At 43.8% G+C, this 19,970-nt stretch overlaps 2 protein-coding genes across 3 annotated transcripts in view; one reads left to right on the top strand and one right to left on the bottom strand.

Annotated features, from left to right (window-relative positions):
- Positions 1-10,281, top strand: part of LOC141271977 (uncharacterized) — a 73,567-nt gene extending 63,286 nt beyond the window's left edge. Inside the window, exons 1-7 of one of the 2 annotated variants that reach the window (XM_073682236.1) lie at positions 2,510-2,632; positions 2,841-2,989; positions 3,119-3,298; positions 3,374-3,497; positions 3,581-3,678; positions 6,219-6,309; positions 8,447-10,279. In XM_073682236.1, the coding sequence (XP_073538337.1) occupies positions 2,933-2,989; positions 3,119-3,298; positions 3,374-3,497; positions 3,581-3,678; positions 6,219-6,309; positions 8,447-10,077 (2,181 nt within the window). In that variant the 5' untranslated portion in view covers positions 2,510-2,632; positions 2,841-2,932 and the 3' untranslated portion in view covers positions 10,078-10,279. Of the gene's footprint in view, positions 1-2,509; positions 2,633-2,840; positions 2,990-3,118; positions 3,299-3,373; positions 3,498-3,580; positions 3,679-6,218; positions 6,310-8,446 lie in introns of those variants that run through there. The other variant, XM_073682237.1, reaches the window with a different exon arrangement.
- Positions 1-19,970, bottom strand: part of LOC141271986 (uncharacterized) — a 1,184,418-nt gene that overhangs the window by 246,520 nt on the left and 917,928 nt on the right. The window lies entirely within an intron of this gene.

Raw genomic sequence — 19,970 nt, 5'->3', positions numbered from 1 at the left:
AACCTCCTGCTCTGTGGCCTCCCTTCCAACACTCTTGCACCCCTCCAATCTATCCTAAACTCTGCTGCCTGACTAATCTACCTGCCCCCCCCTGCTATTCCTAAGCCTCTCCTATCTGTCAATCTCTTCACTGGCTCACCATTGCCCAGAGACTCCAATTCAAAACCCTAACCATGACATACAAAGCCATCCACAACCTGTCTCTTCCATATATCTGTGACCTAGTCTCCCAATACATACAGTTATATGAAAAAGTTTGGGCACCCCTATTAATCTTAAGCTTAATGTTTTCTTAAAATTGGTGTTTTTGCAACAGCTATTTCAGTTTGATATATGTAATAACTGTTGGACACAGTAATGTTTCTGCCTTGAAATGAGGTTTATTGTACTAACAGAAAATGTGCAATCTGCATTCAAACAAAATTTGACAGGTGCATAAGTATGGGCACCCTTATCATTTTCTTGTTTTAAATACTCCTACCTACTTTTTACTGACTTACTAAAACACTTTTTTTGGTTTTGTAACCTCATTGAGCTTTGAACTTCATAGCCAGGTGTATGCAATCATGAGAAAAGCTACTTAAAGTGGCCACTTGCAAGTTGTTCTCCTGTTTGAATCTCCTCTGAAGAGTGGCATCATGGGCTCCTCAAAACAACTGTCAAATGATCTGAAAACAAAGATTATTCAACATAGTTGTTCAGGGGAAGGATACAAAAAGCTGTCTCAGAGATTTAACCTGTCAGTTTCCACTGTGAGGAACATAGTAAGGAAATGGAAGAACACAGGGACAGTTCTTGTTAAGGCCAGAAGTGGCAGGCCAAGAAAAACATCAGAAAGGCAGAGAAGAAGAATGGTGAGATCAGTCAAGGACAATCCTCAGACCACCTCCAGAGAGCTGCATCAGTCAACTATACAACGCACTTTGCACAAGGAGAAGCCGTATGGGAGAGTAATGCAAAAGAAGCTGTTTCTGCAAGCACGCCACAAACAGAGTCGGCTGAGGTATGCAAAAGCACATTTGGAGAAGCCAATTTCTTTTTGGAAGAAGGTCCTGTGGACTGATGAAACCAAGATTGAGTTGTTTGGTCATACAAAAAGGCGTTATGCATGGCGGCAAAAAAACACAGCATTCCAATAAAAACACTTGCTACCCACAGTAAAATTTGGTGGAGGTTCCATCATGCTTTGGGGCTGTGTGGCCAATGCTGGCACCAGGAATCTTGTTAAAGTTGAGGGATGCATGGATTCCACTCAGTATCAGCAGATTCTTGACAATAATGTTCAAGAATCAGTGATAAAGTTGAAGTTACGCAGGGGATGGATCTTTCAGCAAGACAATGATCCAAAACACCGCTCCAAATCTACTTAGGCATTCATGCAGAGGAAAATTACAATGTTCTGGAATGGCCATACCAGTCCCCAGACCTGAATATCATTGAACATCTGTGGGATCATTTGAAGAGGGCTGTCCATGCTCGGCGACCATCAAACTTAACTGAACTGGAATTGTTTTGTAAAGAGGAATGGTCAAAAATACCTTCATCCAGGATCCAGGAACTCATTAAAAGCTACAGGAAGCGACTAGAGGCTGTTATTTTTGCAAAAGGAGGATCTACTAAATATTAATGTCACTTTTCTGGTGAGGTGCCCATACTTATGCACCTGTCAAATTTTGTTTGAATGCAGATTGCACATTTTCTGTTAGTACAATAAACCTCATTTCAAGGCAGAAACATTACTGTGTCCAACAGTTATTACATATATCAAACTGAAATAGCTGTTGCAAAAACACCAATTTTAAGAAAACATTAAGCTTAAGATTAATAGGGATGCCCAAACTTTTTCATATAACTGTACCTGCACGCAACCTCCGATCATCGCAAGATCTCCTTCTCTACTCCTCTCTTATCTCCTCTTCCCACAAACGCATACAAGATTTCTCCTGTACATCCCCCCTACTCTGGAACTCTCTACCCCACCATTTCGACTCTCGCTGACCGTGGAAACCTTCAAAAGGAACCTGAAGACCTACCTCTTCCGACAAGCTGACAACCTGCAGTACCCACCGCTGCACGACCAGCTCTACCCTCACCTACTGTATCCTCACCCATCCCTTGTAGACTGTGAGCCCTCGTGGGCAGGGTCCTCGCTTTTCCTGTATCAGTCGCTGTCACGTTTTGTTAAAGATCATTGTAATTGTTTTTATTATTCATACTCCTTTTTCACATGTAAAGCGCCATGGAATAAATGGTGCTATAACAATAAATAATAATAATTTACTGAGATGATGACTTTTGTGTTTTCATTGGCTGTAAGCCATAATCATCAACATTAACAGAAATAAACACTTGAAATCGATCACTTTGTTTGTAATGACTCTATATAATATATGAGTTTCACTTTTTGTATTGAAGAACTGAAATAAATTAACTTTTTGATGATATTCTAATTTACTGAGATGCACCTGTATGTGGCTATTCTGTGCTTACAGGACCTGTGATGATGTCACATGAGGGGAGGAGTCAGGGGTCACGTGATACACAATACTTTCTGAAAATTCTACAATGACCTCATCACAGGTCCTGTGCGCACAGAACAGCCATATATGTGGTGGCGGCTCTGCAGGTGGAGGTATGTGGAGATTCCCCATTAGTATTAACCCCCTCAGTGCTGAGCCTGTGATAAATCTCTGTATGTGACTATAATGTGATTGTGTGTTATACCGGGGGCAGGACGGGGCCATGACTGGATGTAGTGATCATGTGAAGCCGGTAACAGCTCCGGAGATTTCTTACATGGGATCTTTATGATGTTACATCGTCATCTTCTCCCCATTCAGGTCCCTACAATATCGGATCCTCTCAGTGGAGATCTTCTATATAAGAGAATTTTCCTGATCGACCATCAAGGTTGGATAGGGACAGGGACAAGATGGCGGAGAGGATATTCCACCTCACCCTAGAGATCCTCTTCTGGCTTACTGGAGAGGTGAGAGGTTCTGATGACGTCACACTACATCATTCTTATCTATGGGAATAACAGATGGACAGAACTGGAGAGGTGAGGACTCTGGAAATGTCTGTAGTGAGATTTATTAATGTGTCTCTCCATAACCAGGATTACACAGTGGTGAAGAAGACCTCTAGTGAGCGCTGTCAGGCCCCTGTGTCTGAGGGATGGGGAAGATCCCTGAGCCCAATCACAGGGCCTCCTCTTCACCCCCTGATACATGAGGACATCAATGACCAGAAGATCCTAGAACTCACCTACAAGATGATTGAGCTGCTGACTGGAGAGGTGACACTGCTGGGATATTATACAGTAACGCTATGAAGGGATCGGGGGGGATGACTGTATCATTGTATGTGTCAGGTTCCTATAAGATGTCAGGATGTCACCGTCTATTTCTCCATGGAGGAGTGGGAGTATTTAGAAGGACACAAAGATCTGTACAAGGACGTCATGATGGTGGTTCCCCAGCCCCTCACATCACCAGGTAATAGACAGGACTAAATGCACACGGCCTATAATTAACTGTATGTAAAGAATGAATTCAGTCCTTGTATGTGTTTCCTCCAGATCCATCCAGTGAGAGGACAACACCAGAGAGATTTCCCAGTCATCTTCTTCCACAGGACTGTAAACAAGAAAATCCCAATATTCCTCAGGATCATCAGGTAGATGGAGAGAAAGTATCTTGAGATCCCCTCTGTGATGTGTAGAAGGATGTGAAGGTCTTGTGTTCAGTCTTGTTTTATCCCCCAGTATTATACACCAAATGGCATATTTATTAGAGACAGTGGCTCTTTCTTGATAGAAGCTTCTATGTTTGGAAATAGACCAATGACCCCGGAGTGCAGCATAAAATGAAGAGATTAGATTCAGTGTGAATCCACATTAGTATGGGAAAATCGAGCAAACTGAGCGACTTCCAATGTGGCATGGTTATGAGTACTAGATTAGCCAAGGCCAGTTTTGTGGAACTGGGGTTTTTACATACAAAGGTGATAAGAGTATTCTTAGAGGGTTGAGATTGAGAGAAAACATTAAATATAAAGAGATCCTGAGGACGTAACCAACTCACGGAGAAGGGATCAAGAATTTATCCGATGAACAGAAGCTGCACAGTGATGCAAATTACCACTGGTGTCCAAATTATCCTCCATATGTACTTGTTCCTTAGCTCAGATGGGTCTTAAAAGCCGACGACCAGTTCCAGTGCCATGGCTGTGTAAAGGAAGCAGAAAGGAAAAAAATTCAGTTAGCTAAAGAGCACAACAATGAAAACATGGTCTGGTCAAAGGAACCTAGATTTTTATTGCACCGTATTGATGGGAGAATTTGGCACAAGCAGCATGTACAGGCGCATCTCACTAAATTGGAATATCTTCAAAAAGTTAATTTATTTCAGTTCTTCAGTACAAAAAATGAAACTCCTATATTATATAGAGTCATTACAAACAGAGTGATCTATTTCAAGAGTTTATTTCTGTTAATGTTGATGATTAGGGCTTACAGCCAATGAAAACACAAAAGTCATTATCTCAGTAAATTAGAATAATTTACAAAAATCACCTGCAAATGCTTTCTAAGCGTTTAAAAAAGGTCCCTTAGTCTGTTTCAGTAGGTTCCACAATCATGGGGAAGACTGCTGACTTGACAGATGTCCAAAAGCAGTCATTGACACACTCCACAAGGTCCCAGAGTTCCAATTTTCATTTGGAAATCAAGTTCCCAGAGTCTGGAGGGAGAGTTGAGAGGCACAAAATCCAAGCTGCTTGAGGTCTAGTGTGAAGTTTCCACAATCAGTGATGGTTTGGGGAGCCATGTCATCTGCTGGTGTAGGTCCACTGTGTTTTATCAAGATCAAAGTCAGCTCAGCCGTCTACCAGGAAATTGTAGAGCACTTCATGTTTCCTTCTGCCGACAAGCTTTTTGGAAATGGAAATTTCATTCTCCAGCAGGACTTGGCACCTGTCCACACTGCTAAAAGTACCAATACCTGGTTTAAAAACAACAGTATCACTGTGCTTGATTGGCCAGCAAACTCACCTGACCTTAACCCCATAGAGAATCTATGGGGTATTGTCAAGAGGAACATGAGAGACACCAGACCCAACAATGCAGATGAGCTGAAGGCTGCTATCAAAGCAACCTGGGCCTCCATAACACCTCAGCAGTGCCACAGGCTGATCGCTTCCATGCCACGCCGCATTGATGCATTAATTGATGCAAAAGGAGCCCCGACCAAGTATTGAGTGCATTTACTGAACATACATTTCAGTAAGCCAACATTTCGGATTTTAAAAACATTTTTCAAGCTGTTATAAAGTATTCTAATTTACTGAGATAATGACTTTTGTGTTTTCATTGGCTGTAAGCCATAATCATAAACATTAACAGAAATAAACACTTGAAATAGATCACTCTGTTTGTAATGACTCTACAGGTATATAATATATGAGTTTCACTTTTTGTATTGATGAACTGAAATAAATTAACTTTTTGATGATATTCTAATTTTGTAAGAAGCACCTCCTATATATGTGTCTTTCTTCCCAGGCTTCTACATTTCAGGCTGGTGGAGGTGGAGCAATATTGTGGGTAATGTTTACTTGGATCATCCTGGGTCCCCTGATACCTGTGGATGGATGTTTGAATACTAAGCATTGTGATCAGCCTAGATCATCACTTCATTGCAGATGTTTCCACAATGGTCAGAAACTCATGGATTTTTTCCAGGAACATGGCAACAAGTTTTTCCTACTTCCTCAGCCTTCACAGTTCCCATATCTTAATTCTTTATAGCATTTCTGGGATAATGTAGAGCAAGTTGTTGAGAGTATGTTGTTACCTTTATGTAATTTGCAGAAAATGTGAAAAGCTATCCTGTCCTCATGGAGCAATATTCCTGCATAACTATTTCACCATCTGATGACCAGACATAATGCTGAAGTTCTGAGGGCCAAAGGAAATCCAACGTGCTGCTGGATGGGTGTCTCTATTAATGTGACCGTTCAGTGTATATTTTATACTTGATGAAGATGACAGGATCATAGACAATGGATGTAGTCTGGATGTTCTCACATATTTTCTGGTTAGAATTAGGAGACAACAGGTTGGATTTATACAGGAGACCTGCAGCTATTTAATCTTTTCTGTTCTTTAAAATTATTTCATGAAGTGTCTTAATTTTTCTGCAACTTTTTTATTTTAGGGTAAAGATCTGAACTATGTTAGTACTACAGAGACATATGTGAGGGGTGATGAGCGGTGTAAAGAGGAGATTCCTACAGATAACCGCACAGGTGAGTAGGAACCACTAAATGCCGAGAAATCACAGATTGTACTCATATGTTGAAGTTTTTAGGGCATTTTCATACAAAGAGTTTATACACCGCGTGCAGAATTATTAGGCAAATGCGTATTTTGATAACTTCGATACTTTTTATACATGTTATCCTACTCCAAGTTGCATAGGCTTGAGAGCCAACTACCAATTAAGTAAATCTGGTGATGTGCATCTCTGTAATGAGGAGGGGTGTTGTCTAATGACATTAACACCCTATATAAGGTGTGTTTAATTATTAGGCAACTTCCTTTCCTTTGGCAAAATAGGTCAGAAGAGAGATTTGACGGGCTCTGAAAAGTCCAAAATTGTGAGAAGTCTTGCAGAGGGATGCAGCAGTCTTGAAATTTCCAAACTTTTGAAGCGTGATCACCGAACAATCAAGCGTTTCATGGCAAATAGCCAACAGGGTCGCAAGAAGCATGTTGGCCAAAAAAGGCGCAAAATAACTGCCCATGAATTGAGGAAAATCAAGCGTGAAGCTGCCAAGATGCCATTCGCCACCAGTTTTGCCATATTTCAGAGCTGCAACGTTACTGGAGTATCAAAAAGCACAAGGTGTGCGATACTCAGGGACATGGCCAAGGTAAGGAAGGCTGAAAAACGACCACCTTTGAACAAGAAACATAAGATAAAACGTCAAGAATGGGCCAAGAAATATCTTAAGACTGATTTTTCAAAGGTTTTATGGACTGATGAAATGAGCGTGACTCTTGATGGGCCAGAGGCTGGATCAATAAAGGGCAGAGAGCTCCACTCCGACTCAGACGCAAGGAAGGTTGAGGTGGGGTACTAGTATGGGCTGGTATCATCAAAGATGAACTTGTGGGACCTTTTCGGGTTGAGGATGGAGTGAAGCTCAACTCCCAGACCTACTGCCAGTTTCTGGAAGACAACTTCTTCAAGCAGTGGTAAGGAAGAAGTCGGTATTGTTCAAGAAAAAGATGATTTTCATGCAGGACAATGCTCCATCACATGCATCCAACTACTCAACAGCGTGGCAGGCCAGTAAAGGTCTAAAAGAAGAAAAAATAATGACATGGCCCCCTTGTTCACCTGATCTGAACCCCATAGAGAACCTGTGGGTCATCATAAAATGTGAAATCTACAGGGAGGGAAAACAGTACACCTCTCGGAACAGTGTCTGGGAGGCTGTGGTGGCTGCTGCACGCAATGGTGATCGAAAACAGATCAAGCAACTGACAGAATCTATGGGTGGAGGCTGCTGAGTGTCATCATAAAGAAAGGTGGCTATATTGATCACTAATTTTTGGGGTTTTTGGTTTTGCACGTCAGAAATGTTTATTTCTAAATTTTGTGCACTGATATTGGTTTACCTGGTGAAAATAAACAAGTGAGATGGGATTATATTTGGTTTTTATTAAGTTGCCTAATAATTCTGCACAGTAATAGTTACCTGCACAAACAGATATCCTCCTAAGATAGCCAAATCTAAAAAAAAAAACACTCCAACTTCCAAAAATATTAAGCTTGGATATGAGTCTTTTGGGTTGATTGAGAACATAGTTGTTGATCAATAATAAAAATAATCCTCTAAAATACAACTTGCCTAATAATTCTGCACACAGTGTACATGGATTTAACGCATAAAGATTTAGCACAAATTCTCTATTTTACATCACTTTGTACAGATGTCTCTCCTTCTGAGCCATAACAATTTTTTCGGCTGTTACAACGCGTATAATTCTGTATACACAGTACTGCTTATAGCTGGACTCTGGGCTTAGTGTATCTCTAATGGTAATGGTCTGGGAGTGTATGAGATGGACACATAATGTTACTGACTTACAGGCACCTTTAAGATTCTCCACTGGAAAATTCACAAGAACAGATTGGTGACTGTCACACTAAGACATGAACCTATAAAGTAGTTAACTTCATCAGAGAAGAAAAAAACTGAAAGCATGATCTGGTGACCTAACATGATAATCTATAAGTCCCTGCTTTGAGGTGCATTGCTGCCGGCACTGTCTTAGTTAATATCTTTTTTTACAATATTTATATAGTATTAAAAATATTATTCTTTCAAGGACATTTTATTGAAAAAATAATAAATTCTGTTTTACTTTTGGCAGATGACTATTGTGTCACACCAGATACACATGAAGATTATGCCATTATCCTTGATATACCTCCAGATCTTCACAGCAAAAATCCATCATTGGAACCATTTCAAAAGGTCCTATCCCCTGATTCATTGCAAACTGTTATGTCAAATAAAAAGGATGTTGAACATCCAAGAACCCTCACAAGAAAGAAGCCATTTTCATGTCTAGAATGTGGAAAATGTTTCATTCAGAAATCAGACCTTGTTGGACATCAGAGAATTCACACAGGAGAGAAACCGTTTGCATGTTTAGAATGTGGGAAATGTTTTAATTGGAAAGCAAATCTTGTTAAACATCAGAGAATTCACACAGGGGAGAAGCCATTTTCATGTTCAGAATGTGGGAAATGTTTTATAGAGAAATCACATCTGGTTACACATCAGAAATTTCACACAGGTGAAAAGCCACATTTATGTTTAGAATGTGGGAAATGTTTTGCTCAAAAATCAGACCTTGTTAGACATCATAGAATTCACACAGGGGAGAAACCGTTTTCATGTTTAGAATGTGGAAAGTGTTTTAATCAGAAAACAAGCCTTGTTACACATCAGAAAATTCACACAGGAGAAAAGCCATTTTCATGTTCAGTATGTGGGAAATGTATTTATAACAAATCACGTCTTGTTACACATCTTAAAATCCACACAGGGGAGAAACCATTTTCATGTTCAGAATGTGGAAAATGTTATAGTGTTAAATCAGAACTTGTCAGACATCAGAGAAGTCACACAGGGGAGAAACTATTTTCATGTTCAGAATGTGTGAAATGTTATAGCGTTAAATCAGAACTTGTCAGACATCAAAGAAGTCACACAGGTGAGGAACCATTTTCATGTTCAGAATGTGGGAAATGCTATAGAATTAAAGCAGAACTGGTTAGACATCAGCGATTTCACACAGGGGAAAAGCCATTTTCATGTTCAGAATGTGGGAAATGTTTTAGTATTAAACCAGAACTTGCTAAACATCAGAAAATCCACACAGGGGAGAAGCCATTTTCATGTTCAGAATGTGGGAAATGTTTTAGAGAGAAATCACATCTGGTTACACATCAGAGAACTCACACAGGGGAGAAGCCATATTTATGTTTAGAATGTCGGAAATGTTTCACTCAGAAATCAGACCTTGTTAGACATCAGAGAATTCACACAGGGGAGAAACCGTTTTCATGTTTAGAATGTGGACAGTGTTTTAATCAGAAAACAAGCCTCGTTATACATCAGAAAATTCATACAGGAGAAAAGCCATTTTCATGTTCAGAATGTGGGAAATGTTTTTATGACAAATCATATCTTGTTACACATCTTAGAATTCACACAAGGGAGAAGCCATATTCATGTTATAAATGTGGGAAATGTTTTATAGAGAAATCACAGCTGGTTACACATCAGAGAACTCACACAGGAGAGAAGCCATATTTATGTTCAGAATGTGGGAAATGTTTCACTCAAAAATCAGACCTTGTTAGACATCAAAAAATTCACACAGGGGAGAAACCATTTTCATGTTTAGAATGTGGAAAGTGTTTTAATCAGAAAACAATTCTTGTTTCACATCAGAAAATTCACACAGGGGAGAAGCCATTTTCATGCCATTAATATTGGAAATTAACCACAAATCAGCTATTGTTGTACATTAAAGAATTATCACATGGGAGAAGACATATTCATGTGCGGAGAAATATCAACAAAATTACACTGAAAATTAGCCATTTGTTTGACCTAGAAAAATGTCTCAAGTCTATATGAGAAAGGAAAAATAATTTAGAGTAGTAAATAATGATTAGGACAAGAATGATCTATACATGGTGTTGTGAGCTGCGCTGTTGAAATAAAGATCCTTTTGCAAAAGGTAAAGTAACATTTTTTTATTCGAAAACGTGTTTCGACTCTGATCTGGAGTCTTTCTCAAGTATAAAACTAATTGTATAATAATAATAATTTTATTTATATAGCGCCAGCATATTCCGCATCAATTTACGATTAAGCGGGGACATGTACAGACAATAAAAATAATACAAAGTAACACAGTTCAACAGTTACAAGAGGAATGAGGGCTGTGCTCGCAAGCTTACAATTTATAAGGCAACAGGGAGAACACAATAGGTAGTATGTGCTTGTTATGTACAGTCCAGCTATCATTATAATCTATAAAGGTTTTCATATAAAGCTGCATGATTCGATCATCAGCCAGTAACTGTCTAAGTGAATTTACTGTGTGCTATTTGGTGCATGGAGGATTTGGAGACAGATGAATAGTAGGGAGCAGATTATGATTAACATTTAGAAGGATGGAACATGGGAGAGTTAGATTAGTTAACTGAGGTGATAGACCTGTCTAAAGTGATGTGTTTTTAAAGCACCCTTAAAAACATGGGGGGTAGATATTAGTTGGATCATTTGGGGTATTGCATTCTAGAACACTGGCGCAGCACGAGAGAAGTCTTTGAGACGTAGGTGAGAGGCCGGACAGAAATACGACCCTGGGTGCTGCATACAGGACTTATTGGAAAGGAGAAAGTTTGGTTATAGGGATACTGATCAGTAAAGATTTTCAGAAGTCCAGAGGAGAATGAGTAAGAGCGACAGTAAGTGTTTTTGCTGTTTCAAACATGAGAAAAGGTTGGGTTTTGGATATGAAAGTAATATGAGCTAGTGAGTGATTGGCTATAGGAAATAAAGGAAAGTTATGTGTCAAATATGACCCCAAGACAGTGAGCGTGCCGCTTGGGAGTTATGGTTGAACCACCCAAGGTAATTAAGATATTGGGTATAGGTAGGTTAGTAGAGGGAGGAAACATGAGAAGTTCAGTTTTGGAGAAATTTCAGATAGAGAAATTCAGTTTCAGATAGAGGGGGGACATGGTGTTAGAGACAGCGGACAGACAATCTCTGGTATTTTGTATTAAGTGGAGGTAATGTCAGTAGAAGATGTGTATAATTGGGTGCTGCCAGCATATAGATGATACCGGAAACCAAATCTTCTGATGGCTTGTCTACTAGGGGTGGTGTATAGAAAGAAAAGGAGGGGGCATAGGACTGAGAAGAAGAGAGGAGTAAGAGCTAGCAAAAGTTACAGTGAAGGAGCGGTCAGTGAGGTAGGAGGAGAACCAGAGAGAGAATGATGTCCTTAAGACCGATACACCGGAGTATAGTGAGGAGATGGTGCTCCACATTGTCAAATGTGGCAGAGAGATCCAGGAGAACAGGGTATAGTGGCCATTGTATTTTGCTGTTAATAGGTCATTAGAGATCTTAATAAGGGCAGTTTTAGTGGAGTTTAAAGAGCAGAAACTAAATTGTAAAGGGTCAAGAAGAGTGATCTGAGAGATAGCGGATTAGACAAGAGTGGACCTGAGTTCCAGGAGTTTACAGATCAAGGGAAGATTAGAGACAGGTCTGTAGTTAGCAGCACAGGTCTTGTGTAGGGATGGTTTTTTAAGTAAAGGGGTTATGATGGCATGTTTGAATGAAGAGGGAAAGATACTGGAAGAAAGAGAGAGGTTAAATATTTTAGTTAGGTTGGTAATGACAGCTGGGCAGAGGGACTGGAGGAGATGTGAGGGAATAAGGTTACCAGTGGAGGTTGTAGGGTGAGAAGAAGCAAGTAACCTGGTCGCTTCTTCTGTGAAGGGCTCAAAGTTGGGAAGTGAGCTTGAGGTGCAAGAGCAAAGGGGATTCAGGCTCTGAGGGGATTGTGCAAAAATGTCCTTAATGGATGTGGTTGATTTTTTGTAGGAAATAAGTGGCCAGATCGTCATCGCTGAGGTTAGTGGCCAAGACCTGTATTTTAGAGTTTAGGAGGGAGTGGAAGGTTTTGAAGAGTCATTTTGAATTGTTGGCTAGTGATTAGTGATGATAGAACATGCTCGGATAAGGTGTTATCCAATCATGCTCGGGTGCTAACCAAGTGTCTTCGGCATGCTCGAATAATATGTTTTGGTCCAGACATCTGCAAGTCTCTTGGCTGTTTGGCAACCGCAACACATGCATGGATTGCCTGTTTGTGTTGTGGCTGTCAAACAGCCGTGAGACATGCAGGCTCGGGGACTTGAACATATTATTCAAACACACCGAAGGCACTCGGTTAGCACCCGAGCATGCTTGGATAACACCTTATCCGAGCACGCTCGCTCATCACTACTAGTGATGTGATGAGTGTAGTACTAGCACACCCCCGCAGAAACCTTGCACATCTAGACACTCACACACTCTCCGACTCTGTTCTACCACTGACATCCATATCCTCACTCCATGACACAGACAGCGCCACCGCATTATACAATGCCACTCTCGCATCAGCTATTGACTTGGTCGCCCATCTTGTGGATGGCAGAGCTCGACAAATCAACAGGCAACCCTGGCACAACAACCTCACTAAACAGCTTCGACAAGCGTCCAAGGTTGCGGAGCGGCGTTGGAAGAAAACACATTCTCAAGATAACTTCACTACATTCAAACAAGCAACACTTGCATTCAAATCAGCACTCACCTCTGCTAAACAGGTCTACTTCACAACCCTCATATCCTCCCTATCCTACAACCCCAAACAGCTATTCAACACTTTTAACTCTCTCCTCCGCCCTCCAATGCTCCCTCTGACCTCCGTCATCTCTGCTGAGGAGTTTGCCACATACTTCAAAGACAAGATTGACCACACATGGCAAGTCTTTACTGTTCGACTACCACAACCCCTTTGTTTTCCATACCATTCCATACCATTCCCCTACCCCCATAACCTCCCTTCCCAACATCATGGAAAGAGATCTTACTCGTCTCCTCTCCAAATCACACCTCACCACATGTGCACTCGATCCCATCCCACCTCCTTCCCAACCTCACCCCCACACTCATCCCATTCCTAACCCATCTCTTCAACCTATCACTATCTTCTGGAACTTTCTCTTCTGCCTTCAAACATGCCACAATCACGCCCATCCTCAAAAAGCCATCCCTCGACCCAACCGCCTTGTCCAGCTATCACCCCATATCGCTGCTCCCATTTGCCTCCAAACTCCTTGAGCAACACGTTCACGCTGAACTTTCCTCTCACTTCTCATTTAACTCTCTCTTCGACAACCGACAATCCGGCTTCCCCCCTCCACCATTCCACCGAAACTTCCCTTACCAAAATCACCAATGACTTACTTACAGCCAAAGCTAACAGACAATTCTCTGTACTCCTTCTTCTTGACCTGTCCTCTGCTTTCGATACAGTTGACCACTGCCTCCTACTACAGATCCTCTCTTCCTTTGGTGTCAAAGACCTTGTCCTATCTTGGATCTCCTCATACCTTTCTAAACGCACATTTAGCGTCTCCCACTCCCACACTACCTCCTCACCTCGCCCCCTCTCTGTTGGAGTCCCTCAAGGCTCTGTCCTAGGACCCCTACTCTTCTCAATCTATACCCTTAGCCTGGGACACCTCATAAAATCCCATGGCTTCCAGTACCATCTGTACGCTGATGACACCCAGATCTACCTCTCTGGCCCAGATGTCACCTCTCTGCTGTCCAGAATCCCAGCATGTCTAGCAGCGATATCCTCCTTCTTCTCCTCCCGCTACCTCAAGCTCAATGTGGACAAAACTGAACTTATTATCTTTCCCCCATCTTGCATATCTTTCCCACCTGATCTTTCTATCACAATAAATTACATCACTCTTTCCGGTGTACCGACAATCCGCTGCCTCGGAGTAACCCTTGACTCTGCCCTGTCCTTCAAACCCCACATCCAAGCTCTCGCCACCTCCTGTCGCCTCCAGCTCAAAAATATTTCCAGAATCCGTCCTTTCCTCAACCCTCAATCTACTAAACTGCTTGTGCATGTCCTCATCATCTCCCGCCTCGACTACTGCAACATCCTCCTCTGTGGCCTATCTGCTAACACTCTCGCAACCCTCCAGTCCATCCTCAACTCTGCTGCACGACTTGTTCATCTCTCGCCTCGCTACTTCTCTGCTACCCCCCTTTGCAAATCCCTTCACTGGCTCCCATTTTCCCCAGCGTATCCAGTTCAAACTACTAACACTGACCTACAAAGCCATCCATAACCTCTCTCCTCCGTACATCTCTGAACTAATCTCCCGATATATTCCCTAATGTGACCTCCGGTCCTGCCAATACCTTCTCTCCTCCACACTTATTCGTTCCTCATGCAATCGCCTCCAAGATTTCTCCCGAATATCCCCCATCCTATGGAATTCTGTGCCTCAACACGTCCGATTATCCACCACACCTGGATCCTTCAGACGGAACCTGAAAACACATCTCTTCAAACAAGCTTACAGCCTGCCATGACCTTGCTTCCTGCCACCCCCAACAACACCGGAGCTACTGCAACCCCTCAACCTACTGACTCCTCCCCCATTCCTGTAGAATGTAAGCCCGCAAGGGCAGGGTCCTCTTCCCTCTGTACTGTTCTATCATTGTTAGTTTGTTTACTCTAAGTGATATCTGTATTTGGTATGTAAACCCTTCCTATGTACAGAGCCATGGAATCAATGGCGCTATATAAATTATTAATAATAATAAAAATAGTAAAGTAAACTTGTTTGACCAGATAGAGAGCAGATTTATAAGTTTTGAGCATGAACTTATAGTGGATGAAGTCTTCTGCTGATAGTGATTTTCTCCACAGATGTTCGGCACACCTTGAGCAGCGCTGGAGAAAACATATTTGCAGAGTGTTCCAGGGTTGCTGCTGTCTGTGTAGGGTCTTTCTGGGTGTAGCCGATGCTACTTCATCGATGTGATAAGTGGTGGTGCCCTGAGTGTGAAGACAGTTCTTGACAGAGAAAGAAAGAAGGTTGTGGTCAGAGAGTGGGAGAGGGGAGTTAGTAAAGTCATGCACTGAGCAGAGTCAGGAGAAAACCAGATCCAGCCTATTCCCATCTTCATGCATAGGAAAGTTAATAAGCTGTGAAAGGCCGAAGCAGAAGATTAAAGAAGATGAATGGCAGATGGGGAGAGCGGTTCATCAATGGGGATGTTAATGTCACCCATGATGAGAGTGGGAATGTTACAGGATAGAAAGTGTAGAAGCAAGGTGGCAAAGTGATCAAGAAAGCAAGGGTTTGAAACGTCTAACGGTGTGGACTTCAAAGGAAGGAAACATAAGTGAGGGTGCCTGGGGGAATAACCTGAAAAGCACATTGTGATGAAAGGAGCAGCCATTCACCTACACTTTGTCTATTCTCAGGTCAGACTGCTGGATTTAGGTTTCCGTGAGAGTCAGAAAGTCAAGGGAATTGGAAAGGAATAAATCTTGGATATATAGGAGTTTGTTGCACACTGCTCAAGAGGGCACAATTAAAAGAGACAGGAGAAGGTGAGCACTGAATGTTTCTAAGATTGATAGCGTTTCTATGTGCTGCAGGAAGAATGTTATTCTGTTACGCTCGCGCCCGGACTGACTGGCGTGAGCGTGATTAGTGATCCCACTGTACCATGAACCGAGGAGTGCCTGGAGGGGCGTAACTAAGTATCAACCCGATCCGACCAAGGTCGCATGGCGGCTCAGTCGACTCCGTGAACCAAGGAGGAACCGAGCAGAGGGACCAGGTGCTACTCCAGGTCAGACCCCGGTCACAGCGGTTGACCCACACCGGGGAATGCAGGAACAGGCAGGTTAGACTGGCATACAGGCAGGTGGCTATTGGCAGGCACGGCTGGTATGCAGACCGGTGGATACTGGTAAGCACGGCTGGTATGCAGACAGGTGGGTACTGGGAAGCACGGCTGGTATGCAGACAGGTGGGCACTGGCAAGCAGGGCTGGTATGCAGACAGGTGGGCACTGGCAAGCACGGCTGGAGTGCAGACAGGGAGATACTGGCAAACACGGCTGGAGTGCAGACAGGGAGGTACTAGCAGGTTGGAGCGCAGGCTGGATAGGGTCCAGTACAGACTGGGAGACAGGAACAGAGCCGCAGATGCGGTAGACAAGCAGAGTAAAGCGAAACCGCCGGAGCGGAGGACAAGGCAGAGCAAAGAGTAACCGCTGGTGCGGTGAGCAAGCAGAGCGGAGCGAAAACCGCAGGTGCGGTGGGCAAGGCAGAGCAAAGCGGAACCGCCAGAGCGGTGGACAAGGCAGAGCAGAGAGGAAACGCCAGAGCGGTGGTCAAGGCAGAGCAGAGAGGAACCGCTGGAGCAGTGGACAAGGCAGAGCAGAGCGAAACCGCAGGTGCAGTGGACAAGGCAGAGCAGAGCGAAACCGCAGGTGCGGTGGACAAGGCAGAGCAGAGCGAAACCGCAGGTGCGGTGGACAAGGCAGAGCAGAGCAAAACCGCAGGTGTGGTGGACAAGGCAGAGCAGAGCGAAACCGCAGGTGCGGTGGACAAGGCAGAGCAGAGCGAAACCACAGGTGCGGTGGACAAGGCAGAGCAGAGCTAAACCACAGGTGCGGTGGACAAGGCAGAGCAGAGCGGAACCGCCAGAGCGGTGGGCAAGGCAGAGCAGAGAGAAGCCGCCAGAGCGGTGGGCAAGTCAGAGCAGAGGGAAACCGCTGGCGCGGTGAGCAAGCAGAGCTGAACGGGGCTGATGATGCAGGCAGAGAGGACAGGACTCTGTTCACATGGAACAGACTGGAAAATACAGGAAGATGGCTAGAACACAGGAGGTAGATACAGAGGAAGGGAAAAGGGACAAGCAGAACCAGATACACACAAGGTACTTACTATGAAGTAGCGAGTGGACACAAAACTCACAAACAGAAGTACAGAGACAACCAGTTGGAGTTAGGTGCAGGTTCAGACACTGCAAGAAAAGGGAAGGTATGGACATAGAGACAAACAGGTAACAGGCTAGGAGACAGTTCAGACAGGAACTGATACTGCAACGAGATACAAGAACGAGCCTGGGTATACAGCCCCCAGGGTGGCGGAAACAGACTGGCGGAAACAGACTAGAAGTCAGAGATAACAGGTCTGGGTATGCAGCCCCCAGAGTCAGAGTGGTGGAAACAGACTAGAAATCAGAGATAACAGGCCTGGGTATGCAGCCCCCAGGGTGGCAGAAACAGACTAGAAGTCACAGGTAACAGGCCTGGGTATGCAGCCCCTAGAGTGGCGGAAACAGACTAGATACAGGACAGGACCTGGCAATTCAGTTGCAAAGACAAACTGAGTGAAGGTGTTGCTCAGCCACCTCCTTCTGGGTGGAGGTGGTTTAAATATGCAGTTACAGCAATAGGCTGGGGACGCATTAGGAGTGCGCCCACAGCAGCTATAAGAATCAGGAAGTAACCGGGCCGCCGCCCTAAGCAATCAGACAAGAGACATGCATACAGCATGAACTGGACAGGTAAGATTGCGGTCTTGCATAGTGGGAGGTGGTGCACTATGCAAGCACACCGCCAGGGATGTTACATATACAAACTAGTGGAAGGAGGGCTGGGGTTGGGAGGGATGTCGCCAGCGACTAGGAGGAGAAAAAAGGAGAGCATGTGGTTCATTGATTTGTGTGAGCGTTTTGTGAGCTGTATGGTGGTAGTAGATGGTTTGGAGTGATTGAGAAATGTCAATAGAGCCTCAGTGTTGTACATAAAAGAGGGAGGAAGGGGGGGCTGATGTGGAGAGAGTGTACTGAATGTGTACAGGGCGGTAGAGGTGAAAGAAAGCACCAGCTAAAACATATGAAGCAAAGATATATGAAAAATAAATAGTGTAGTGCAACTAAACAAGGAGCAAAAAACTTTCATACATCCATGATCTTTTCATCACTAACAAACTCTCCTTCCTCAGCATCAACGAAACCTGGTTTACCCCCTCTGACACAGCCTCTCCAGCTGTATTTTCTTATGGGAGACTTCATCTTTCTCACATCCCCAGCAGCAAGCATAGTTGAGTTGGTTTTCACCTGTCAGATAACTGCTCCTTCACCCAAATTCCACTGCCACCCTCCTTTACTCTCTCTTCTTTTAAGGTGCACTCTGTGCGCATGTACTCCCCCTCCAACCTCCAACTTGCTGTCATTACCGCCCCCAGGGCCAGCCACCACCTTTTTTGACCACTTCACCAGCTGGCTACTTCGTTTCCTTTCCGTAGACATCCCCACTGTCATCACGGGGGACATAAACATCCCCATTGACACTTCCCACTCAGCTGTGTCTAAGTTTCTAACTCTCACTTCTTCCTTCGGCTTCTCTCAATGGTCTTCCGCAGCCACTCACAAAGATAGCCACACAATGGACCTCATCTTCCCCTGCCTCTGTTCCCTATCTAACCTCTTTAACTCACCTCTCCCTCTGTCTGACCACAACCTACTCACCTTCTCTTCTCTCTCCAGGTGCACAATCCCCACTCCACAAATTTGCACACCCTCGCAGAAATCTCAAACACCTTGATTTGCACTCATTTTCTGAGTCCTTTCTCTTTCTTGCAGGCATAGGTTCCTTACACCATGCAGATGCTCCTGCTTTATATAACACCACAACAGCTGCTGCTCTCAAATCGGTCACCCCCCCTCAAACACATCAAAGCTCGCACAATCAACAGGCAACCCTGGCACAACTGCCTGACTAAAGGACTGAGGCGGGCTTTCAGGATTTCTGAGCGGAGATGGAAAAGATCCCACTCCAACGAGCACTTCATCGCATTCAAACAGTCCATCACTACTTTCAAGTCCAGTCTCACTGCAGCAAGATAAACTTCCTAAACAGAACACTTTCAATTCTCTCCTCTGTCCCCCAGCACCTTCCCCCTCTCATATGAGCTGAAGACTTTGCCTCATTCTTTAAGAAGAAGATTGATAACATCAGAGAAAGCTTTGGCCTACAGTCCCACAGCCCCTTCCCATAACTACTCAGCTCTCCTCCTCAAAAAACAGCTTCTCCACCATTACAGAATATCAACTTTCCTCTCTACTCTCCAGGTCACATTTCACCACCTGTGCACTTGACCCGATCCCATCCCACCTCAAGCCAAACCTCAACACAGTCTTCATCTCAACCCTAACCCATCTCTTCAACTGATCACTAACAATAGGTGTCTTCCCCTCATGCTTCAAACATGCCTCGATCACACCCATCCTCAAAAAGCCCTCCCTTGACCCATCCTCTGTGTCTAGCTATTGCCCCATATCACTTCTCCCCTATGCCTCAAAACTACTGGAACAACATGTCCATCTTGAACTGTCTTCTTGCTTCCTCTTTGACCTCTTACAATCTTGCTTCCGACCGCATCATTTCACTGAAACTGTCCTGACTAAAGTCACCAATGACCTACTAACCGCCAAATCCAAGCCACACTACTCTGTCCTCTTCCTCCTGGACATGTCCTCTGCCTTTGACACAGTGGACCATTCCTTTTTACTACAGATTCTCTCATCTCTTGGCATCACAGACTTGGCCCTATCTTGGATCTCTTCATACCTAACAGACTGTACATTCAGCGTCTCCCATTCTCACACACCACCTCCTTATCTCGCCCACACTCTTTAAACCCTCCAGTCTATCCTAATTGCCGCTGCCTGACCAAACCACCTGTCCACCTG

Source organism: Phyllobates terribilis, unplaced genomic scaffold (assembly GCF_046119375.1).
Source record: "Phyllobates terribilis strain yellow unplaced genomic scaffold, ASM4611937v1 Scaffold_5__5_contigs__length_657084704, whole genome shotgun sequence".
Lineage (NCBI taxonomy): Eukaryota > Metazoa > Chordata > Amphibia > Anura > Dendrobatidae > Phyllobates > Phyllobates terribilis.
The sequence above is the reverse complement of the archived record's forward strand: the minus strand, read 5'-3'. Positions and strand labels throughout refer to the sequence as shown.